This window comes from Myotis brandtii, unplaced genomic scaffold (assembly GCF_000412655.1).
Source record: "Myotis brandtii unplaced genomic scaffold, ASM41265v1 scaffold486, whole genome shotgun sequence".
NCBI classification, from domain to species: Eukaryota; Metazoa; Chordata; class Mammalia; order Chiroptera; family Vespertilionidae; genus Myotis; species Myotis brandtii.
The window spans coordinates 1,408,036-1,431,743 of NW_005368569.1; the positions used below are offsets into that span (position 1 = coordinate 1,408,036).

Genomic DNA, 23,708 nt, shown 5'->3' on the forward strand with positions numbered 1-23,708 from the left:
GGGGGGTGGGGTAGGGGATGGGAACTAGGGGTGCGGTTCTTGTGGGGTAGAACGGGGCTGGGGGTTCTCACTAGATTTTGGGCGCGATGAAGTGGATCTTCTCACAGTTCTTGTCCGCCACGACCGAATCGTTAGTGGCCCGCGTGTCCGCGCCCAGGATGACCCCGTCCTGGGGAGGGGAAAGGAGGCTGTTGGCTCAGGGCCTGCCCATCCCCGCCCGCCTGGCTAAGCCTCCCGGCCCCGACCCCACACTCACTCGGAACACAAGGCCCGCGATGGTGGTCCCGGTCTTGCGGGCATGAGGGGCCCGCAGTTCCGGGAGGGCGCGTTCCAAGGCTGCGTTTCTGGAAAAGGAAGAGAGTGGCCCATGTTTCGGTTTTTCTGGGACCCCCTTCACATCCCCAACTCCGTCCCGGGTGCCCTCAGCTCCGGGGTAAGCCCGGGAATCCAAGCCGCCCACCACTGGCTATCTTCCTCTCACGTGCTCCCACCCCTGGCACCCTCCGCCCTTCGCCACCAGGAATACAGGGCCCTCGGGGCTCCCACGCTCAGACGACCTGACGGGGAGTGCAGGCAGCTCCTGACGGGGAGTGCAGGCAGCTCCAGACCAGCCATCCCCCACCTCACCTCTGGCAGTTCTCGAAGGAGAAACCCCCTCGGGGTTCTAGCTCTGTTTGCAGCATCGTAGGATGGTCAGGGACTGGGTGGTCGCTGGTGAAAGGAGTGGGACCAGCCGGGAGCAAGAAAAGCAGAGGCCTGTTCTCTGCAGGGCTCCACGTCTGACGCTTCCTGCTTTCGCTTTCACCTTAACTTAGAGGACGCCGGCTTGTCGTGCATCTCTTTCACTTTCACCTCTGGTCCCAAGCAGCTTGGGAAGAGGATGATGCACCTTGCCTGGCTCTCCAGGATGCTCCTAGGTCCTCCGAACAAAGGGACAAACCCCTTCCTTCTGGCCATTGTTCAGCTCCTCCTCCCCCTTCCAGTCTGAGCCCCTAGTTCTGCCTCTGATCCCAACTCTAACTTCAAGTCCCAGCACGTTAAGGCTGTTGGACCCTTTGCCAGGTCTCTGTCTGCCTTATCACAGGCCTCCCAGCAGCATAAGGCCTGGCCTTTTGTCCTTAGTTACCCTCCTTTACCCAACTTCTGCCTGTCTTTTGTTCCTTTGTTTCCTATCCAGACACCTCAACATGGAGGCTCAATCATGCTGGTCCTTTCATCTTCCTTATCTCAGATGCTGTCTTTCCTCTCTCAAGAGGGGCCTGGTGGTTGTCCATCTAGTGGCTTGGAGGCATGCTGGGCTCAACCCATGGCCAAGCCTTATTTCACCTCCCAGATGACCCTTTGTCTATCCACATCTTTCACCTAACTACTGCTTAGTCTCAGCTAGCATCCTGTCTCCTGGCTACTACACTGGCCTCCCTGGATTCCCCATACTTCCTGGCCCACCTTCCCCTGCAGCTCTACCCTGCATAGAAGGAATCTGGTACACTCTCCCTCGTTAAAGCAAGTGCACACTGCTCTTAGGCTCAAACCCAAGTCTTTTCAGTGGCCCATGTTACCCTTCTCAGACTACTTGCCTCCATTAATAATTCAATCTTCATTAGCTAAATGATCTGATTAGTGGCTGTCACTCCCCCAGAATCTAATCTTTTGTACTTCTGCCACCCACCTGCACTCAAAAGGTCCTGTCTAGAGGTGGGGTCTTGCCTCCCCTTTTGAAAGCTGAGGGACAGCTCAGATCTTACCCATCCTAAAACCTTGATTCCATGTGCCCCCATCCCACAGCTGTGTGTGCAGCTGACCTGTCTCCATGCCCAGAGCAGAAGCAGGCACAGAGACAGGCTGCCTTAAGAGCTCAAGCAAGAGAGCGGGAAGCTGTACATCTCAGGATGGCTAGTTCAATGCTAGGTTTTAGCCAAGCTCCTCTTGCCCTATTCTCCACAAGGCACCAGGCCTGCAGCTGCTGATAATGAATCCTGGTGTGTGAACCCTAGTCTCCCCCTCAACCCACAACAAAGATCTCAAGGCTTACAGCAGCAAAGGATGATCTTTATTCAGGGGGCGGGGTCCCTGGGCTAGCAGCTGTGGGTACAGAGGTGCTATGTCGGTAGGTACCCAGCAGGATGTCATTGATGTGCTCTAGTGTCTGATTGCTGAAGACCATGTTGAGGTGCTCTGTCCCGTTCAGAGGCAGCAGGTGCACAGGCTGTGGCTGGAGGCCCTTCCATTGGGCACAGAGCTCACTGCTGCGTGTGGCCACAGTGTCATCGCCATCCTCATGGAGCATGCTCACGGGGTCTGTGTAGGGGAAGCCATGGTCAAAGATGTAGGTATGGGGCGTGGGCAGACCCACGCCATACAGACAATACACTTCTACACCAGGTGCCGGGAGTCCTGCCAGCAAGCTACGTGACTGTAGCCACATGTACCAGCCGTCTTCAAAGTACAGGTCTTCAAAGAAGCGCTGGAAGTCACGGCCTGTGTAGTTGAAGCTGGGTGTGGAAATGAACACATGGTCCTCAGGCCATACCCGGTAGTCGGGAAACATCCAGGGGGACGTTGTTGTTATGCGCTGCTTCTGTTTCAGCCTGATGCTGGACATCATCGGGATGCCCTGGTTGTCACCTGTGGACATGGAGCAAGGTGGGCAGGAAGCCAGAAAAGGCTGCCCCTGGCCTACATCTTGCTGCCCAGCTCAAGCTCAGCTGGATGCTCATTTTTGTCCCAGCCTAATCTAAACATTGACTCCAAGCCAGACTAGAGCAAGGCCAGCAGCATTCAGTAGGTACTTAATGTGTGCTTATCCTATATAGTAAAAGGCTAATATTAACATGCAAACAGGCCGAACTGAACAACTGGTCGCTATGATGTGCGCAGACCACCAGGGGGCATGCATGGAACATAGCGGGCGTCGGCAGCAGGTGGCAGAGCGCAGAACATGGCAGGCATCTGCCGTGGCGGAATGGTGGAGCAGGTGACCAGGGGCGCCAGACCAAGGCGGGGCGCCAGTTGCTGTCATCGGGGCGAGCCTCTGGTGGTTACTGAAAATTTTTTGCTCCCATGTGCCGCGGTCCCACTCAGCACTCGCACCCACTGCCAGTGCCCAGCGCCGGTCCTGATCACCCCTGAGGGATTCTCCACCTCCTCCTGCTATTGCCATCAGTGGGTGCAAGCGGGGCCAGCGCTGTCAGTGCATGGGAGCTGCGGCAGCAGGAGCAGGGCTGCAGGCAGACAGGACGGGGGAGGGGGGAAGGGGCGAGGTGGGAGGGGCGGAGGATGCACTGAGACCCGCCCCTGTGCCCACCCCAGCCTCACAGCTCACAGTTCCTTTCAAGGTGCATGAATTCGTGCACTGGGCCCCTAATTAAATAAGCCCGGATACTGCTGTGAGGCAGAGCTGTAGGGCCTCAAAGGAGGACAGGGGGTGTTTTCCTGAGGATGGATGTGTATGTGTCAAAGGTGGGGGATAATGCTGGGAGTTCTCAGTCAAGTATCTGTTGACCCTGTAGTCTACGCTGCACAGGGGTCAGGAAGGGTGACACAAGACCGTGTCTGTATTTGACACTAACTAATGTAGTCTGAAGAGGGTTTTCCTTCCTTCCCCAACAGGGAAGACTGAGTTTGGCTGGGCCCAGCAGACAGTGGGTGCACAACAGGTGGTAAATATGCCACTCCCCAGGGAAGGGCAGGAGGGGCTCCTAGGGTCTGGCCCTGGCTTTGGCAAATCTTCAGTAGGGCATATCCCTGGGCAAAGGAGCTCCTGGAAGCAGAGGCAGCAGAAAGCTGGGTGGGTAGGACCTGAGACTACAGGAACAAACCTGGGATAGTGAGCCAGACTACTTGGGTTCATTTTCTGTTAAACTCTCACTTTTTCATCACTAAGACTGATTTTGGCAGGAGCCACTCTAATGGTCCAGGCCAGGATCACTACTCTTGGGGGGCCAATGACAAGGGCCATGCCCCATGGGTGGTAGACCACACCCCCAACCTGGCATTGTGAGCACAGGCCCCCGGTCAGCTTTATTCCATCCCTCAATCCCACCACAGGATGCAGGTGAACTCACCTGAGGCCAAGACCAGCATGGGCTTGATGGAGCCACCCCAGGGAGCCCCAAGAGAGATGAAGCCATCAATGAAGCGATCCTTCCAAGACTGGGGTTGGCGCAGCAAGAAATAGAGCAGGTGCAGGCAGCCAAGACTGTGCCCAATGAGGAAGACAGGCTTTCCATAAGTAGCATACATCTCTTCCACCAGCCCAGAGAGCTTCTGGTGGTACTCCTCCTGTTGGTCTGTGGAGGGAGGAGGGTGACTTGGGTCAGGGCAGTGGGGGTTAGGGGCCACCGGCCCTGCCACGAGCCCATCATCTGCAGAGACACTCACTGGGCTCCAGGCGCCAGTCATAGGGGGCAGCCCGCACTGTCTCATCCCGCACGTAGCCATTGTTGACCAGATTCTGCACCAGGGTGTTCATGTAACCTGTGGGGGAGGCAGCAGCATTGGGGCTCTGGCCATGGCTCCTACAGGCCCACCGCGGCCTGGAGCCCCACCTTTCCCCCTGCCACACACCTGCCAGCTTGTTTTTGTCCAGGTACTCAACAGAGTAGGTCTTGCCAAAGCCAGGGACACGGATCTGTACACCGGGGGCATTGGACACACGCCCAGAGCTGCGGTTGTAGACAACCCTGCGGACAATGGGAAAGTCAGCAGGTCAGCAACCAAGAGGCAGGGTGAGGGGGCTGGGGCGGAGAGGATGGCCCGTACCTGGTGTTATCGATCCAGCAGTCTACTCCAAGGGGTAGGAACATAGTGATATCCAGAAAGATGGTGAAGAAGTCCTCTGTTTTGCGGTAGCACATCCAGTTCACCACATCTGGTTTATCCAGTTTGGCTTCCAGCTGGTTCCCCAGGCAGCCAGGCACTGCGGGCACTAGCCTTCACTCTGGGTTCCTTGGATTTCCCCCGTGATTCCCATCCCAGCCTCACACCCACCCTCCACCACTGCAGTGACCAGCCTACATTTCCCACACCCTCAACTCCCAGGGACGAAGGACACAATCCTCTTTGTAATCATTCTCCCACCTATCCCCCCAGCAGTGCAAAGGCCAGGCTCCCCTTAGGCAGGAAAAGGGCAGAGGCCAGGGCCACTGACCTCTGCCCTCGCAAAGCAAACACCTAGCCTGGCTTTCCATTACTGCTGAAGTCCAAGGTGAGAACAAATAGGTATGGGGATGTGGGGGCTGGGCCTGGGAATAGGGGGACAGGCCTTGATGGGCCTTTCCTGCTCTCCTGAGCTGAGCATCTTGTCCTTGCTGGGGTGAGGGCTGAGGAAGGAGCGGTGGGGCTTAGCCCAAGGTCCAATGGCTGCAGCTAATACCCTGGCCAAACCCTCAGGCACACACACACACACCCCCACTCCACCCAGCTGGGGTAGATAACTTAGAGACACAGGAACAGTGTAGTGGAGGGAAGGGGTTGACTTCTCTGCAGGTCAAGCCTTTGGCCCCTCTGACCACTGAGGCAGGTATCAGGGCTAATACAAGGGCAGAGGGCCTTGACAGGGTTGACTACCTGGGGCTAAGGCCCGGGCTCCCCAAGGTCTGGCCTGGTGCATCAGGGGCCTGGTGGGGGCTTACCGAGGATGATGGGCCGTGTGTGGTTACTGAGCTCAGCCTTGGGCGTGGTTTGCGGGGGGAACAGCACATTGAGGAGCCAGAAGGAGGCGGCAGGGGGGAATAGCAGCCCCAGCAGCAGCACCCACTGCCATGGGGAACCGGGCAGCCCCATTCCAGCCCTAGTGCCTACTGCCCAGTGAAGCAGTCTTGGGCTGGCCTTATCTGGAGTGGCGGTGGGAGGGGCCCCGGGGCCAGTGGGAGGGACAGTCTAGCCAATGACTATGGCCAGAGGTTGTGGGGAAAGGGGCACAGCCTTGGAGCTGGAGCAGGCTCTGGGCCTGGGTTCAGTTCCGCCTTTTTCCCTTGGCGCCAGGGGAAACAGAGCTCGGGCAGCAGGAGGCCCAGAAGTACACAATGTTTTATTGAAAAAAGTCAGGCTTCAGCTGGCTGGCTCCATTAAGCTCAGCTTGGTGGGGGTCCCTGCCCACAGTAATCTGAGCCAGGACTTCCTGCAGGCGGGCTGGGTAGGACCCCCTCCCTCGTCACCCCTCCCCTTCTCTCTGATGGTGACATCCCAACAATAAATATTCAATAAATAGCGTTCCTGGGCTGGCTGCCTTCAAACCCAATGTCAGCCCCCACCAGTCTTCTCCAGGCCTCCCAGGATGCTGATCGGGGGGGCCGGGGGTGGGGGGAGTCCTTTAACCTCTTAGGGTCCTGTAGGACCCTGGATCCCTCTCCATGGCCAGGCCCAGGCCCAATCTCCAAAGCTGGGTCTAGGGCAGGGCCAGGCAAAGCAGGACTGGCAGATGGGTGCTAGAGGGGGTGTTACCCTGAACACCTCCACTCTAGGCCACAGTCTCTATCGGGCTCAGGAGTAGATGGTGATGACTTCACGGCCACCGCCACGAACCAACAGCACCCGCTCGAGGCCCTCAGTCAGCACCTCCAGGAACTCCATGTCTATAGGTCATCAGGTCAAAGAAACAGCATCAGGACCAAGGGTACCCAGGAAGTTTGGGCATCAATCAGAACTGGGGTGACTTGGAACACACCCCCAGAAGCACTCAGAGTAACCTCACAGGCTGTCCACCTCCTCACTGCTGGCCTCTCCACAAAAGGATACAGTTTTCATCACCCTCACTGTTCTTGGGTGGGCCGGGCATGTTCAGCAGGACCAGGCGGGCATCGTGGGAGCGTGTGACGATGACTTCATTGAGCTTCACGGCAGTGTGCATGCGCCGCACATTGGACTGGTCCCTGCAGGTAATGCAGCTGATCATGGGCCCTACCCACAGAGCTTGTCCACCCTTCACCCCGGGCCCCGATGTGGCTGGGTCTATTTTTGTGGCACTCACGGCTTAATATGCACCAGTTCTCGGAAGTTGTCAGGGGCATGGCTGGGGTCCCAGGGCTCAGCTGCCATGTATTTATCCCGTGTCCATGTCATCTGGATCTTGTCAGTCCCAGCTGCAGACTCATCCTCCTCATCAGAGTACAGGCTCTCCAGCCTTAGGGCTGAGTGCCGGTCCTTGACCAGCTGGGCCTGCAGAAAATGAGAGAGGAGGTAGCCTCAGTGGCAGGGAAGAGAGGACCTGGCTGCAGGGACTCGGGCACCGACATTCCGATGCCTCCGTCCGATGGTGTCTCCAAAGGCCTGACCCAGCCCCCTGCCCATGCCCTTAACTAGGCCACTGACTTCTCGCTCCCGCTCAGTCTTGGTCAGCCTCATCTGCCGCAGCATCTGGGACCGCTGCTCCATCATCAGTGTCCGCTCATAGGTATACGCGGAGATGTCGCTGTTGTGCTGGGGAGAGGGTGGGCCATGAGAACTGGGCTGTGCGGGGCAGGGTATCCACAGGGCCACATCGGGGTGGGTGGCTCACCATCTCCACCACCTCCACCTCTGCCTCAAGGCGTAGGTGGTACAGGAAGACGGCCAGATCCTTCTTCATCTGGATGCTGTTGTCATCCATCTGGGCCACGGTGAAGATGCGCATCCGGCACTTTCTCCAAACCTATGGCAACGGAGCAGTTGGGTGTTTCAGTCACACCCCACCGATCCAAGGGCCCAGCCCCCTCACCCAGGTGCACCCCCCTGGCATACCTTGTGCTGGCGCAGCAGGAAGGGTAAGAGCATGAGCATGCCGCCATCATGCACGATCCACCACACGTCAATGTGGCCCTCCAGGTAGCGCTCGTGGTTGCTGGGGTAGAAGGCAATGTTCTTGGGCACAAGCAGGGCCAGGTGGGCAGCTGTGGTGCAGCGCACGGTGTCTGGGGAGGAGGGACACTGCTGACTGCCAGCCTGCAGCCCTGCTTTCACTTGAGCCCCAGCCCGTCCCCATGGCTGAGCCCAGATCCTGGCCCCTTACGCACCAATGAAGGTCTTCCAGGCACGTGGGTCCTCGCTCTGTCGCCAGCCATAGGGCCAGCCCAGCACCACGGAGTTATGCCTCATGCCGCCCAGGCCGCAAGACTGGATGAGGTGGGCCAGCCCCTCACGCACCTTGTTGGCTACCACCACCTGGCAGAAGCCCTTTACCTTCTCAATCTCCATCATGTTCTTGATTGTCTGGGGGGAACACACCAGGCTCAGAAGTCAAGGCCATCAGCATCCCCTCTGCTGGGGGCGGGGAAGGGGAGGAGGCAAGCTGCCCACCCAGAGGCCATGTTTTTAAGATGGGACAGCCACCCTGGCTTCAGCTCTTAGGTGGCAGCACTGCTGTCCACCTGGCTGGCCAGAACTGGTCCCCTCCCCTATGTGCCAGCTGTAGCCTGGGCACTGGAGTCTGGCTCAGCTCTGTGCCCCCTGCGGCAGGCACCTGCTCAGCAGCCTGGGCCTCGCCATAGCTCTCCAAGAAGCTTCCCTGGATGACAGAACCAACGATGGTCAGGCCCTTGCCGGCCTTCAGCTGAGAGGCGAAGGTGAGGAGCCGTGGGTACTTCACGTGAAGGTCCTCGTCCAGCTTCAGGAGCACCAGCAGCTGAGGCCTGCAGGAGCCAGACAGTGAGGCAGCCTGAGACCAGGGCAGAGGTTTCCAAGGAGCCACGTTTCTTCTTTCCCTCTCAATTCACAGGCTCCCACAGGTTTGGGGAGCAGAGATCCAAGGGCACCCCTGGCCACCCCAGGATGGGGAACATGGATCAGGAAGGGGAGCCAGCACCTCTCGACTGTCCCACCCTCAGAGTGCCCCCTGAGAACCTAGAGTGGCCTTTGCCAGTCTGGGTGTGAACTCACCGCCAGTTCTTGGTGTGAGGAGGCCCCTCCTCTAGCCGCAACAGTGCATAGCGGGCAGCACTCAGGGACAGACCTCGGATCCCGTCACCCCATTCCTTCTCAGCCCTACAGAGGCCACCGTCAGTTGGTGAGCCCCTGGTCCCACTCAGGGGACTCTGTCCAGGTGTAGTGAGATGGAAGGGGGCCAGGCCCTGAATCAAAGCCCCCCAACCTCCCAGCCCCGCACCTATGGTGGCTAGAGGATGGCTCAGCTTCCCCCAACCCAACATACAGATCACCCCACCTGCCCCGACCAGGTGGCAACCCCTCACTCACCCTTGGTACTCAATGTACTTGTAGATCATGCCCGCAATGAGCATGGCGACCAGGGCATAGTACCAGGAGGAAACAAACATAAGGGTCAGGCAGAGGCTCATGCCCAGGAAAGACAATGCCCTGGGCCAGAGAGTGGGGAAGAACAAGAATCAGGGAAAAACCAGTATGGCCCCAGCCCAAGCTCCCCAGCCCCCCAATTTCTCACCAATAGCAACTACAGCCCAGGAAACTCAAACCCCATCCTGAATGGGTCTCCTGGCTTCCCCATAGCATTTGTCAGAGGACTTGGTTCAGGAGACCAGTTGGTGCTCACCAGTGATAGTACTTGAACCGGGGTCGCCAGTTGGGGGTCCTCAGGAGCGTCTGCACAGCACAGGCCAAGTTCACAAACAGGTAACACATCAGAAAGAACCTGCACCACAGGGGCTGGTTGGTACAGAGGCCTCGTTGGCAGCCAGGTACCTGATGTTCCTGCCATGCCTGGGCTGAGCCAGGTGCTTACAGCCTCACAGCACCCATTCCCATGCCCGAGGCAGATGGGGCTACTGCACAGGTGTCCTCAGAGCCAGGGCTTAGGCAGGGGTGAGGGACCCTTTTTTCTGCCAAGGGCCATTTGAATATAACATCATCCGCTTACTATTATTCACTTAATATAATTTATGTTGCTATGAAAAAAGCTGCTAGATTTATTGAACGTCGAGTCCCACCTGCGGTTGCCTTGGCAAATGATTTCACTGCCAAATGATTTTGCAGGCCTTATACGGCCCATGGGCCAGACGTTCCCCACCCCTGGCTTAGAGGACAGGCAACTATTCACAGGCAGAGGAGGCAGGGGAAGAGCGAGTGTAGAGCTGTGAGAAAGGACGGGACCTAGGAGAGCTCAGTGTCTGGAGATGGAGGGGCCACACAATTTTCAGGCCCCTGGCCTGGTGACCTGTTGGATTAGGGGCTATCATGAATGTGGGGAGGAGAAGGTAGGGAGAAGATAATGAGGGCCAATTTGAAGACACTGAATTAGAGACACTTGAGGAAACTGTAGGAATGAAGGAGACTGGGACATGGGCGAGGCCTGTTGTGTGAACCCTCTGGGAAGAGAGCTGAGGAGCAGAGGGCTAACAGGAGGGGCGCCAACTTCTACCCTCAGCTGGCTGGAGAAGGACAGACAAAAAGACAGAAGGACTGGGACTCCCATGAAGGGGAGTGGTCAGTCCCAGCAGGGCTGCCCCAAAGAGCCCCATGATAAAGACTGAGCTATGCCCTAGCCAGTTTGGCTCAGTGGACAGAGCATCATCCTGTGGACCAAAGGGTCCCAGGTTCGATTCCAGTCAAGGGCACATACCTCAGTTGCAGGCTCCTCCCCGGCCTGGGCCCTAGACAGGGTGCATGCAGGAGGCAACCAATCAATGTGTTTCTCTTCCATCGATATTTCTCTGTCTTTCCCTCTCTCTAAAAATCAATGGAAAAATATCTTCGGGTGAGGATTAAAAAATAATAAATAAAGACTGAGCTAGATCCTCTGGCTTAGGGAGTGAGGAGTCACCACCCAAGACGACTGTGGCAAGAACAGATTCAGTGTGCGCTATACGTGTGGGTGAGGCTGGGCAGCAGTGGGTGGAGGTGTGTTGGGGGGAGACAAGAGGTCACTGTGGCCTGGCTGTGGCTGGGAGGTGGCTGCGTCCAGGCGGAAGGGGGCCTGTCAGGCCTACAGGCTGAGTGGGGCAGTGAAAGGTAGTCTCATCATACGCAAACAAGCCAGAGAGAGCATTGGCAGTGGAGTAAGATGTGTGAGGAGAGATGGAGTGGGCCCCAACAATGGCAGCAGTGAGCACAGCAACCACATGAGCTGTCTCAGGGACCCCTGGAAATTGCCACATGCTGACCACTTCCTGAGGGCACTGGCAGACTCAAATGCTCAGTTGATTCCAGAACTTTAAAAGCAAACAACTCTGAAAACAGATGGATAGGGCAACGGTGGTTTCATCAAGGTGCCAGGGACTGGGTGCTGGCCCTGTCCAGGAGTGGAGAGTAGCTACCTGCCGGCTCTGGGAGTCTCTCACAGAGGGTGTAGGACCTGTTGTCTCTTCTGCATAAATATCAGGCTCATTCCTAAATGCAGAGCTAGGCTGAGCTCTGCCAGGCAAACAGCTGCCCATACACCCTGACATGTGTCCCAGCTGCACGCTCAACGCCAGACAGGGTCACAGGGAGGTGCCGGGGCCCCTGGCTCATGGGGTGCTGAGGGTTCAAGGAGCCTTTCCTAGGACCATCCCTCTGCCCTGCCCTGGCCCCAGCTCACATGGATAGAATGGGGGCCACCATGTCGAGGGAGGCGATGAGGATGCCCAGCTCAGCGATGAGTGCCGTCAGGAGGAGTGCCCACGTCGGTTCACCATTTGCCTTCCCGTGGCCAAACACCTGCACGCACCAGGGTCAGTGGGGTCAGCAAGGGAAGAAGCTGGTCCCATTACCCCCATTCCACACCTTGAGTCACAAGCCACAGCTTGGCCTCTAGCATCCTCAAGTCCCTCCTCTGGGGCCCAGGCCATCCCCATGTCTTTCCCAATAGGTTCCACAAGTTTCTCTGCCCCCTACCTCTCCAGGCCTCTCTGCTCTGAATGAGCCATAGATCGGCCATGAGGATTCTGGGCCCAAGCTGCTCTGCCAACAGCAGGGCAGAGCCAGAGCCAGGGCAGCTCTCAGCAACTTCTCGTGCTGACTTTGTGGCCCTGGGGTCACTAAGGGCCCCAGCAGGATATAATGGTTCTGTATCCCTGCCCTCCACCAGTGGGAGGGGCCAGGAGCACCCAGCTGTGAGGTGTGGGGGTGCAAAAGGGCTCACACGGAGGAAGGGGATGATGTTGTCCTTGGCGATGGCCTGCAACAGGCGTGGTGCCCCAGTGAGGCTCTGCAGGCCGGCGCCACAAGTTGAGAAGAAGGAGCCGATGACAATGACCCAAGGCGAAGGCCAGGCCAACGTGCCCACCACCAGGTTTCTGCTGACACCGTCGCCGTACCTGCAGGGGCCAGGCTTAGGCCATACACCATGCAAGGAGCCCCCAAACCCTGGGTAAGGGATGTCAGGTCAGTAAGGATGGCTATGGTGGGCAGAGCTCTGGCCCCTCAGCACAGAAGTCCAATCCATCAGCCCCTATCCTCTCTCCTCATCCCAGCCCTGATTCTGATGTCACCATTCTCTAAGAAGCAAAAGTAATGGGGGGGGGGGGGGGCCTGACCCACCTAGTGGCACACACCACCGCTGGCAACCAGCAGCCTGAGGATACGTGTGGGACCACATGTTTGACGGGGGCTGGTGTCAAAGTAGGCGAAAGCCGAGCCCACTGCCACCCGGAGGGGCCCAGCTCACTCACTTGTCCCGGAGCACCACACCCTCGATGCAGGCGCCAAAGAGAACCACGCTGCTGAAGTCTGCGCCGCGTCAAGGAAAGCTGGGCCTCCACGCCACTGCCGCCCCAACTCGTTCCCACACAGGACCCCATGCCCCTGGCCTGCGCCTTAGCCAGGAGCCTCAGTGGGGCACCTACAGCTGAGGGTTTTGTGCTGTGCACACACTCTAGTGTGTGATGTCTGAGGGGAAAGGTATCTAAGTATGCATGCACGTGTGATGTATTCGTGCATGCCAGCTGGTGACATAGGAAGGCAGATGCCTCTTGCTTCCCTCGCTGCTGCCCCAGGCCTGGGAAAGGATACACACAAGGGAGGTTGTAACAATGGCCAGAATGGTCCCCACCGGGATGGACTTCTGGGCGTCTCGGAGGTCACCGGAGCGATTTGAGCCAGCCATGATGCCTTCGAAAACAACAAGATTCCCTTAGGGGCTCCCCGGCAGAGGGGGCAGGGCTGAGAGGGTGGGCAAGAAGGGCTTACCTGTCACAGAGGGGAAGAAGATGCCAACCAGCACGGTGAAGGATGTGGCAATGTCAGCGACCACGTACAGGGCCAGATTCTCCTTCAGGCCAAGGGCATCTGTGGAGGGCAGCCCATGCTTCTCCACGACCTCACCCTTCTCCAGGTAGGTGCTCCACAGGTTCTCTGCAGGGGCAGCAGCATCACCACCGCAGCCCCAGCCACTTCCCAGGGGCAGCTGAGGGCAGCCCAACCAGAGGCTGCAGATGTGAGAGGCTCTGGGGGTCCGGGGGCGGCTTCAGCCCAATGTCTGCAGCACCAGCCACAGGGGCAGAGCTGTCTGGCTAGAATTCTGACAGGCAAAGGATGCTGAAGCCAGAGCCCTGCCACTGCCTGCCTCCTAGACAGAGGCCCTTTATGGCTCCTGGGAGAATAATCCAGGCAGCGTCAGGGGCTGGTGACTGGGGAGAGAGGGGCTGCCAGAACTTTCTGGGGGCTGCTGCAGGCCTGGGACACTGGCCAAACAGGTTCTGTTCACCCAAAACCTAGCTGCCAGGAGCCAGGCTGAGAGGACACTGCTGGGCCTGGAAGGCAGCCAGACCTGCCCCCCGCCCCCCCTATTCCTGAGCTGGCCACACAAGGACGGCTCTGTGATCCACTTTCCTTCCATGCTCATTCCCTGCCTCCTGCTCAGCCCGCGGGTCAGGAGCAGGACAGGAGTGAGGACGCACCCTGGAGCACGCTGGCGGCTGCACCCGGGATGCCAGGGACCTCGGTCACATTGTTGAGCAGGAAGTAGGGATCACAGGAGTCAGTGGTAAGGTTGGAGCTGTGGCAGAAGAGGCTCCACAGCCGGGTGGCCACTGTCTCATTATCCACCGTGACTGTCTTGGCACAGATGTCAAACTGGTCCCGGGACAAGGTCCTGTTGCCCAGCATACACACTCTGCGGGGAGGGGCCAGTGTCATCGCCTGCTCAGCCGGGGGTCCCAACCGGCCTCCACCCTGCAGACTCTAGGACTCAGGGCATCAGAGGCCATCTACTTGGGAGGGATGTCAGTGCCACGCCTGGACGTATTCCCAGATTACTTACGGAAACACGGGAGGGTCAAAAATAGACTTGATGCCCCCCGCATAGATGGAGAGGATGGAGATGATCACACAGGCCAGGAAGAGCGAGGCAAATTTGTTCACATACTTGACCCCGACAAACACCACCAGGGTCATAAAGGTTAGGAAAATGGTCCCATACACTCGCATGTTGTTCAAGGTGGCACTCGAAGAGTCGTGAGTGTCTGTTGAGTGAAAAATAGCAGCTGACGGAGCAATGTAGGTCTGAAACAAGAGACAGATATAGAAGGTTCAATTTTCCTATTTGAAGAGTGAATCCCATCTTTGTTTTTGTTTTTTTTAAGAGTATCCAGAAAAAGCCAGTCACAAAAGGCCACATACTGTCTGAGTCCATTTATATGAAATGTCCAGAATGGGTACCTCTGATTACAGACAGAAAGCAGATTAATGGTTGCCTAGGGCTGGGGGAACAGAGAGTGACTACTACCCAGTCTGGATTTTCTGGAGCGAAGAAAGTGTTCTAAAATTGATTGTGGTGATGGTTGCACAGTTCTGTGAATATACTTAGAAACCTTTAAAATCTATACATTAAATGGGTAGTGAATTGTACAGCACGTGAACGATCTCATAATAAAGCTGTTATTAAAAAGGATCCCGACACAGGAGTCAACTGGAATCACTAAACAGCCAAAGTGGACAGTTTGAGCAACAAAATAAATAATGATAGTGCTGGATCATGAACCAAGAATAAAATAAATATCCAGGAGTCCAAACTGATATAAATACATGGTTGAATAAATAAATAAATGGGGAAAAGGACAAATTTTCTTTACAGAGGAAACCCAAATAATAAATGTAGGAATGCGGGAAATGCAAAAACAACAAAGTTATAGGAGAAGGGTCCACGCTACAGGCAGAGGGCCTAGAGATAGGACTGGCCAGGTGGTTCCTCTAAATATCTCCTATTGGCCCTAACCGGTTTGGCTCAGTGGATAGGGCGTCGGCCTGCGGACTGAAAGGTCCCAGGTTCGATTCCGGTCAAGAGCATGTACCTTGGTTGCGGGCACATCCCCAGTGGGGGGTGTGCAGGAGGCAGCTGATCGATGTTTCTCTCATCGATGTTTCTGATTCTCTATCCCTCTCCCTTCCTCTCTGTAAAAAATCAATAAAATATATTTGGAAAAAAAAAATCTCCTATTGTCTGTCCCCCGTGATTCCCATGGCCCCTCTACCTACCAGCTGGGGCACTTCAGTGGGGAGTGGGAAGCTGAGTCAGCACACACATGGGGCTCACGGAGGGGGCACTGACCTCCAGACAGGGTCCTGTGGCTACTTACCCTGATGTAGGGACAAGGATAAGGTGGGTCTGAAGGGACTTGGCACAGAGGCCTGGGGGAGACAGACCTGACCAGAGCCCACACATGCCCGGGAGGCAGGCTCTGCGTCACCATCAAGATCTGTCACTAAGTCAAATGCAATAGTTTACAGGTCACCTGCCATGGCTGAAATGGGGCCTGGGTGGGTGGAATATCCAGGGCCAAGATGAAGGCTGCCAGGCCAGGCCCCTTCCCTGCGTAGCCCAAACTGGCAAGGGATTGAAGGGGAGACTGGCTTGAGCAAAAGATCTTTCTCTCTCAAGAAGGCCTCCCACATTATAAGCCCCAGACCCTGGCCAGAGGTGAAAGGAGCGCGAGCAGCCTGGGCCTACGGGAAAGGGACTGTTTGGACAAGAGCAGAGTTGGCCAGGCCTTAGCATGACTCACCAGTAAGATCTCAATTGCCCCCAGGATGTACATGGCTGCTGCAAAGGTTGTTCCCAGGTAGAAGCACAGGCCCACAGCACCTCCAAATTCTGGCCCCAGTGAGCGGGAGATCATGAAATAGGAGCCCCCAGCTACAACAGAGAAAGTGTACACAGGTCAAGGTCAAGGCTGGTTCTTCTTCAAGGCGGTCTCCTCCCCGACAACCCCTCACAACCACCCAGAGGGACAGGAGTGAATTTTCCCATCCATAGACGAGCAGAAGGGTTGGGAGATTTGCCTAAGGCGGCATGGTTAGTAAGCGGCCAGGCTAGAATTGGATCCCACTCCCATCCGACTCCAACGCCCAACACAGCCCAGTGAAATGACTACTTTGCTAGGACCACAGCATTGCCTAAGTGGCCCACTGTCCCCCAACTCCCTGCACTTAGGCCAGTCCCCACAGCCTCCTCTGTCTGGGTGCCTCCTATCTGAGAACACCCCCCACCCCTGCCCTCCTAGGGCTCTGTCTGTTAGTCTGATCCCTCCAGAACAGGGCGGGGACTGTGTCTTGTCTAGTTCTTTGTCTTTAGGGCCCAGCACAGGGCCTGCCACTGGGTGAGTGTCCATGGCTGACTCTCCTGCCCTGAGTCTGTGCTTCCATCAGAGTCTAACATCCCTGGTAAGATTGACAGAGTCGACACTGGGCCCCAGGACCAGCGAGGGTACAGGGGACAAGAGTGATCCCAAGTTGCTAGTTGAATTTGCTCTTGAGAAAATGTCTCTGGTGAAAAATCTGGGAACGGGGATCAAAAAACTTTAAAAAGGTTAATCCCTTTCATGCTGTAATCCCACCACCAGGACCCTCGCCTAAGGGAGCTGCCAGGGGTGGGAACAGATTTGTGTGCAAGGCTGTTCACAACAATAATACAACAGTGAAAAAGTAAAACCCAAGAGTTGGAAAATAATCACATAAATTAGATAATACCCTATAAATTCTACTAAAAAAAATAAACTTTTCCCAATATTTTGGGAAATACACACACACACACATACACACATACAGATTTTGGGAAGAATGAGATACTAATTCTTTACAAGACCATAAGGCTAGTAGTTATGAACTCAGGATGGTAGGATTATGGGTACTTTCAATTTTCCTTTTTATATTTTTATGCACTTTTAAACCTTCTTATGGGTAAACATATATTACATCCCCCTCCCCATTTTATCCTAATACAAATAAAACTGTTATTTTTTTTAAAAAGGATCCAAACACAGCCGTGGCCGGGTGGCTCAGTTGGCTGGAATATCATCCATACACCAAAAGGTTGCAGGTTTCATTCTCAGTCAGGGCACATACCTGGGTTTCTGGTTTGACCCGTGGCCCCAGTTGGGGCACGTGCAGGAGGCAACCAATCGATGTGTCTCTCTCACATCGATCTTTCTCTCTTTCTCTGCCCCCCCACCCCACCCCCCACCCTTCCTTCCACTCTAAAAAAGAAACAAATCAATGGAAAAAATATCCTCGGGTGAGGATTAACAACAAAATTTAAACATAACAAAAAACATATCCTTGGGTGAGGATTAAAAAAAAATGATCTAGATACAGACACAGGAGCCAACCTAAGTAGCTAAATGCCCAAAGTGGAACAGTTTGAGCAACAAAATAAATAATAAAGTACTGGATTAAGATTCAAAGAATAAAATAAATATCTGGGAGTTCATACAGATATAAATAGATGGTTGAATATATAAATAAACAGCGTATCTGAAAACCAAGCCCAGTCTCATCATCCCTGCTGAAGACCCTCTGCACTGCCTACCCTGGGCGTGTGGAGGGTTTTCAGCACCCCATCACCCTTTTTGTCAGCCCCAACCCCCTTTTAAACAAAGGAACAAATAAACAAAGGAACAAAACACAACAAATATCACAGACTCTGCCGAGAAGCTCCTAAGCGATGCAACTGTCATGGACTCAGGGACTAAGACCCCACTCGAGAACTGCTTTGGGAACGGGAGCAATAAGGGTTCCTGGGTATGCCACGGCGGATGCTGGACCCATCCCCCCGGGTGGCCGGGGTGGTGCTCACCCACCTGGAACCACTCCATTGGTGGCGATGGCACTCATGGAGATGGCTGTCAGCAAGGTCTGCGGGAAGGAGGGCCTGGGTGAGCAGCTCAGCTGGGCAGGCTCTGTGGGCAGCCACGGCCCCGCCCCAGCTAGGATACTCACACAGCAGCAGCAGATGAGCACAATGAGGAGGGCCTGCAGCACACCGGCCGTGCCCACCATCCAAGTCAGCCGCAGGAAGAGGATCACCCCGAAGATATTCTGCAGGCAGGGTAGGTACACCCCCATGAGGGTGCCCATGCTGGGCGCCTACGGAGCAGGAGGGGAGGAGGAAGTGTAGAGCATCAGAGGGGCCCACATGCATCATGGAAGGCCAGCCCCAATCACTCAGCGGTCCCCGGGTATCCCGAGTGGAGTCCTGGGGAGTGCAGGGGTGGGGTGACAGCTAGGATGTCTATGTTGACCTTTATATACAAAGACAGTTTGGGACTGGGAAGGTATAAAACCTGATTCTTTTCAAAACGCCACGTGAGCTTTGAGCTCGCCTCCCCCTCAAGGTACTGCCCCCTTCCCTTCCTCTCCTCTGTTAAACTTCTAGAAAGAGAGGTCTGTCTTGGATCCCCACCTTCTCACCCAGGAGGCCCCATGTCCCCCTAGCCAGAATCTAAGAAGTTGCCCCTGGTCTCCCCTCGGTCCAACCCCCGACTCCAGTCCAGGTGGATACCAAGTCCTATCCAGTCTGCCTCTCAAGCTGCCCTTAGACCAGCCTGCCTTGCCTCAGCCTTAGTCCCTTGAACCTGGAGCACTACACCTGGAGCACCTGGATGGTGCCTGTCAACCTCTCCATACTCCAGCCCACTCTGCTGCCAGAGCAGGTCTCAGAAAACCAAGTCCAATCTCATCATCCCTGCCAAAGACCCTCTGCACTGCTATCCTGTAATCCACGGTGTGGGACAGACTCCTTGGCTTGGGCCACCAGGTACGCCCCATCCTTTTAATGTCAGTTCCAGTCCCCGATGACATGGGTTCCTCACAGCCTCTGAACCAGGACATGTGCTGGACTTGGCCTGAAAGGATCATGCCTCACTGCATGGCAAACTCCTCTTCAGTTAAACCTTCAGGAGTTTTAATTGTGTTGCCTCTTCCAGGAAGTTCCTCTGGGTTGCCTTATGTAGAGTTGGCACTTCCTCATGCATCTCCTCAGCATTTTTTTAAAAATATATTTTTATTAATTTCAGAGAAGAAAGGAGAGGGAGGTAGATATAGAAACATCAATGATGAGAAAGAATCATGGATCGGCTGCCTCCTGCACACCCGCAGTGGGGATCGAACTGCAAACCGGGCATGTGCCCTGACTGGGAATTGAACCCAGACCTCCTGTTTTATAGGTCGATGCTCAACCACCTAGCCACTGCGGCCGGGACCCCTCAGCATTCGATATACCAGTGATGGCGAACCTTTTGAGCTCGGCGTGTCAGCATTTTGAAAACCCTAACTTAACTCTGGTGCCGTGTCACATATAGAAATTTTTTGATATTTGCAACCATAGTAAAACAAAGACTTATATTTTTGATATTTATTTTATATATTTAAATGCCATTTGACAAAGAAAAATCAACCAAAAAAATGAGTACGCGTGTCATAGGTTCGCCATCACTGTGATATACCCTTCCATCATAGTGATCACTACGGGTCATGGTAACTGTTCACTCGAATGTATCATGACAGAGACTTGGCTTATTCAATACTGTATCTCCAGCAGGCCCACTCCTAGTTGGGGTGCCTATAGGAGGCAACTAATTGATGTATCTCTCTCACATCACTGTCTCTCTCTCTCTCTCTCCCTCCCTCTCTCTAAAAAAAAAAAAATTATCCTGTATAGTATAGGTGACAGATAGACCTCATCTGGGCTATATCAATTTTCAGAGGCCCTGGACCACTCAGTGCATAATGGCAGCTCCCAGCCTCAGCCAACTCTAGGCTGAGTCACTCTGGAAAAAAAGGCAGTGTGGGAAAGGGCAGGGCCTGAAATGCTTTTTGCATCTCCAAATAACCTTTGGCAGCCTCAGAAGGTCACCAGGGTAGAGCCGAGAGGAGCGGCTGCTCTGGAGAGGCTGCCTAGAGTCTCGGTAAGGTCTGCTTAGAGGCCCGCCCTTCCTGTCTGAAGCCTTACTTTTCTCAGGCCCCGCTCAGACCCGTCCTGTATAATGACCAGAGCTTAGTGGCTCCAGCTCCCTAGCTTCCTACTAACTCACTGTGGACTTGACCCGGTTCCTCTTTCCTCCGAGGAAAAACTATTAGAACTGAGACATAGAGGCATCCTCTCGCATGCTTACTCTAGGGCCAGCTGAGCTGGGCAGGTAGGCTAAGGCTGGACCCCAGCGTCCTCACAGCCTCCTCATAAGGCCAAGGGACTATGGCCCTTCACCGACCCAGGCTTCCTTCCGACACTTGCTGAGATGTGTACTAGCCTTAGGGACCTTTTTACTGCCACCAGCTCCCTGGACTTGGCCTTCAGGGACAGAGAAGAGGCACTTACCCAAGGATCCTACCACCCACTGCAGGCAACACTTTCAGAGGGTGAGACCTCTATGCAGGGCTGAATAGGAATAGCCAGAGACAGGGTTCTCTGCTATCTGAGGTCAAAAAATGCCAGCAAAATCACAACAAGTAGGATACGATGGGGGTCAGGTCTATGTGACCTCAGATCTCAGCTGCCCTCTCTGAAGTGTGGGCTGACTGGTCTCCCAGAGAGGCAAGGTGAGGTGTACATCAACCTATCATCTCTCCTTGGCCCACCCCAACAAGGCCCAAAACTCACAAGCAGGTCTGAGGCTGGGGACCCAGCTTATCTTAACCAAGAGCTCTTTCTGCATTTCCAAATAACCAAGATACTACGGCTAATGCCAGACCCTAGCTCCTTCCAAACCACAGCTGCTTCCCAAACCTCAGGGAGTCAGTAGGTAGAGAGGGAGGGCTCCTTCCCCCAGCCCTTAGACTGAGCCCCCTCTCACAAGGGAGCTAAACAGAGATGTGTAAAGTCATCCTGGGGAGAAAGGATAGCTAAAGGGCCACAGGTCTGGATAGGGAACAGAAAGGGGGCCAGGAAGCCCCAAGAAGCAGTGTTATGCTCCTATCACTCCCCATCCAGGCGCTCAAGGAGCCCATGGGCTGTTGGAGCGGTCTGCCAATGAAGCCAATACAGTGACACAGAAAGGTTTGGTCACTTGTTCTAGGTCACACAGCCCAAGGGACAACCATGTTCCTGGTTCCAAAGGTAACACCCTTCTCCATCATGATGGGGTGCCAGTAATGTGGCCTCCTACATTGTCACACATCTCACAATAAATCCCCAAATGTGTCTCCCAGCGTTACACATTGATTTTACCTAGCTCAGTCATAGGCAAGTTACTTAATACCCTGACACTCAGTTTCTTCATCTGTATAATGGGGATAATAATAGCACCTACCTCACAACTTTTCTGTGAGATGACCTGCAAGAACCCAGGCCCACTGCTTGGCATGATGCCTCCCACAGAGAGGGCTGAGTATAAACAGCTGTCACTCTCATTTCTGAGGGCCTCCCTGGTCCTCTACCCCTTCTTCCCCCTTGAGGGACTCCTCCTTAGCCCACCCCTTGAAGCCTCCTTGAACCCAAGGCATTCTGTCCATCCTCCATGCTCATCACACTTGGCACCCACTTTCCCTGGGATGCTCACAACCATGTGGGGAATTTGTCAATTCTGTGTCTTCCCAGGTCCTCTACTCCCTCTGCTGCCCTTGACCAGCTCACCTTGGCTGTTCTCCGGCGGGCAACCTCCCCACTTTCAGCTTCCTCATGTTCCTTGGCGCCCTGTGTGAGGTTGGTGTAGCTGACGAGCTTGCCCAGAAGAGATGATACCTTTGGGCGGATGTCCAGCTCTTCCTGTAAAGAGAGCCACAGAGCAGTCTGGCAATGGGCCAGCTGGCACCGGGCTACCTATGTGTAGCCAGCAGCCTGGCCTCTGGCCCCTTGCCAAGCCCTGAGGCAGGCCTGGGCCTGATCCCAGCTCTCGCCTGGGGAAGCCCAAGCCAGCCAACTGGGCAGGTGTGGGCGCCACAACCCAGCATTCGGCACTCAAAAGCTCAGCCCAGCGGCTGCTTCTCTCTGCCACACCTTGGCTAGTCACTACCAATCCATCTGTGAAACCTACCTGCCTCAGGGGAGAGGGCAGGGCAGGGCAGGGCAGGGCTAGCAGACAGCCGAACGGCACACTTCATCCTGCCTGTTCTGCCTGGCCACCTCCCAGCTATGAGTGGGAGTGGGACTCACATTTGCCCCAACTCTCTCACGAAAAAGCTACCCCTAGTCAATTCTGAGAGCCAAGGAAGTCAAAAGAGAGATGTCTGGGACAAGTAAAGTCTCTTTTATTTTCTCAAACTCTGGTCCTTTTAGAAGATGGTCCGTCTCCTCCCCAGCCCCCCACCCCTTCAATCCCTAAAGTTGGATGTTGGCCCCCTAACCCATCCTCAGGTGGGGCTAGGTCAAGACCTTTGTTTCAGAAACTTGCTGCTTTTCCCAGGGCTCAGCATTCCCAACCTCCACCTGGGTCTAGGCTTTCTCTGCTCCTGTGGCTTCTCCAGCACCTTGCCTCCACCTACCTATGCCCATATTTAGTCTGTTAGCTCCCTTCTGGCCCTACACACAAGGAGAAACTGGTTTGGAGTGAGCAGTGAAGATGCAGGCCTTTGGGGGCATATGGAGACTGAGGAGCCTAGGAAACTTCCGGCTGAATGCGTGGGTCAGAGTTTGGGGCCTAAACCAGGCCCCGAATCCAGACCCAACTTCTGAGTTTGGGTCTGAAAAGGATAAAATTCAAGTTCAGAGGCACAGAAGTAGGAATGTTTCCAGAGAGGTGTCCACTGAGGTGCAGATGTGGAGAAAGGGGGCAGATTCAGTGAAAAGCACCAGACCTCAGTGAACTTGGGGGGGACAGGGTTGGAAGAGCCAACCAGGAAGGACAAGGAAGAGTGCACAGGAGAGGGAAGAATCATGGACTAGGAGGACTCCTAGAGTGAAGGAAACAGGAAATCCTGAGAGGTGGTCATCCTGCCGAGAGGCCGCATCTAGGTCACCAGTGGATACCCTGGCGGGGAACGAGGTGTGGCTGTGAGCGGCCTCTAGGAAAGCAGTGTCGGTTCACAGGTGAGACACACAAGAGGCGACTGGAGGAGCCAAGACATCAAGAGGCACAACTGTGCAGCCTGCCTGCTTCGCGATGGCGTGGGTCCCTGCAGGCTCCCGCCTGCCCACCTGCCTACCACACCTGCGGCCCAGAATGCCTCCTCGGCTACCTCAAACAGCGCCAGGTTCCTGTCGTAGTATTCGTTTCCTCTGGAAGCCTCCAAGGGACAAAGGAAAGGGCTGTTCTCTCTGTGGTTGCCATGTCCTGCGGAGAGAGAAGGACAGAATCCCGTCAGGGCTGCCCCCCGAGTCCTCAGGCTGCTCCGCTGGCTCCCGGCAGGCCAGCCCACAAAACATCGTCTCTGCGGGGCCCTTCGGGAGCCGGTGCTAGCAGGCGGGGCCTCAGTCTCCCCATCAAGTCCCACCCGTCTCCTTGCAGAGCCAGTGATGGCAGAGTGGCCAACGACCAAAACGCAGCGCACCATTCCCTCCAGCGCAGGGAGCCGGTGTGAAGGCCCCAGACACGCTGGCTGGGGCACGTGCACGTGCTACCACCGAGGGGCGGAGCCTCCGGGAGGGGCGTGGCCCGGCATTTACTCGCCCTCTGACCCCCCCCCCCCCCCCCCCA

General features: G+C 55.5%; 3 protein-coding genes across 4 annotated transcripts in view; all 3 read right to left on the bottom strand.

Annotated features, from left to right (window-relative positions):
- Positions 1-914, bottom strand: part of PSMB10 (proteasome subunit beta 10) — a 2,814-nt gene extending 1,900 nt beyond the window's left edge. The window contains exons 1-3 of the mRNA XM_005876423.2: positions 628-914; positions 257-344; positions 74-169 (exon numbers count right to left, since the gene is read on the bottom strand). Coding sequence (XP_005876485.1) covers positions 74-169; positions 257-344; positions 628-683 — 240 coding nt within the window. The 5' untranslated portion in view covers positions 684-914. The remainder of the gene's footprint in view (positions 1-73; positions 170-256; positions 345-627) is intronic.
- Positions 915-2,028: 1,114 nt separating this feature from the next.
- LCAT (lecithin-cholesterol acyltransferase) lies at positions 2,029-6,462 on the bottom strand. Its single transcript, XM_005876427.2, has 6 exons — positions 5,634-6,462; positions 4,762-4,918; positions 4,567-4,682; positions 4,381-4,476; positions 4,065-4,289; positions 2,029-2,625 (listed from the first exon to the last, which is right to left on the bottom strand). Exons 1-6 carry the CDS (start codon positions 5,782-5,784, stop codon positions 2,051-2,053), a joined length of 1,320 nt encoding a protein of 439 aa, XP_005876489.1. The 5' UTR covers positions 5,785-6,462; the 3' UTR covers positions 2,029-2,050.
- SLC12A4 (solute carrier family 12 (potassium/chloride transporter), member 4) overlaps positions 6,011-23,708 on the bottom strand; it is a 21,239-nt gene continuing 3,541 nt past the window's right edge. The window contains exons 2-24 of one of the 2 annotated variants that reach the window (XM_005876424.2): positions 23,251-23,345; positions 21,710-21,841; positions 18,079-18,225; positions 17,940-17,994; positions 15,867-15,997; positions 14,126-14,367; positions 13,764-13,978; positions 13,054-13,218; positions 12,877-12,975; positions 12,537-12,594; positions 12,008-12,182; positions 11,465-11,583; positions 9,482-9,580; positions 9,169-9,288; positions 8,854-8,958; positions 8,438-8,606; positions 7,992-8,187; positions 7,720-7,889; positions 7,499-7,630; positions 7,312-7,419; positions 6,971-7,158; positions 6,739-6,872; positions 6,011-6,575 (exon numbers count right to left, since the gene is read on the bottom strand). In XM_005876424.2, the coding sequence (XP_005876486.1) occupies positions 6,484-6,575; positions 6,739-6,872; positions 6,971-7,158; positions 7,312-7,419; positions 7,499-7,630; positions 7,720-7,889; positions 7,992-8,187; positions 8,438-8,606; positions 8,854-8,958; positions 9,169-9,288; positions 9,482-9,580; positions 11,465-11,583; positions 12,008-12,182; positions 12,537-12,594; positions 12,877-12,975; positions 13,054-13,218; positions 13,764-13,978; positions 14,126-14,367; positions 15,867-15,997; positions 17,940-17,994; positions 18,079-18,225; positions 21,710-21,841; positions 23,251-23,345 (3,146 nt within the window). In that variant the 3' untranslated portion in view covers positions 6,011-6,483. The remainder of the gene's footprint in view (positions 6,576-6,738; positions 6,873-6,970; positions 7,159-7,311; positions 7,420-7,498; positions 7,631-7,719; positions 7,890-7,991; positions 8,188-8,437; positions 8,607-8,853; positions 8,959-9,168; positions 9,289-9,481; positions 9,581-11,464; positions 11,584-12,007; positions 12,183-12,536; positions 12,595-12,876; positions 12,976-13,053; positions 13,219-13,763; positions 13,979-14,125; positions 14,368-15,866; positions 15,998-17,939; positions 17,995-18,078; positions 18,226-21,709; positions 21,842-23,250; positions 23,346-23,708) is intronic. The other variant, XM_005876425.2, reaches the window with a different exon arrangement.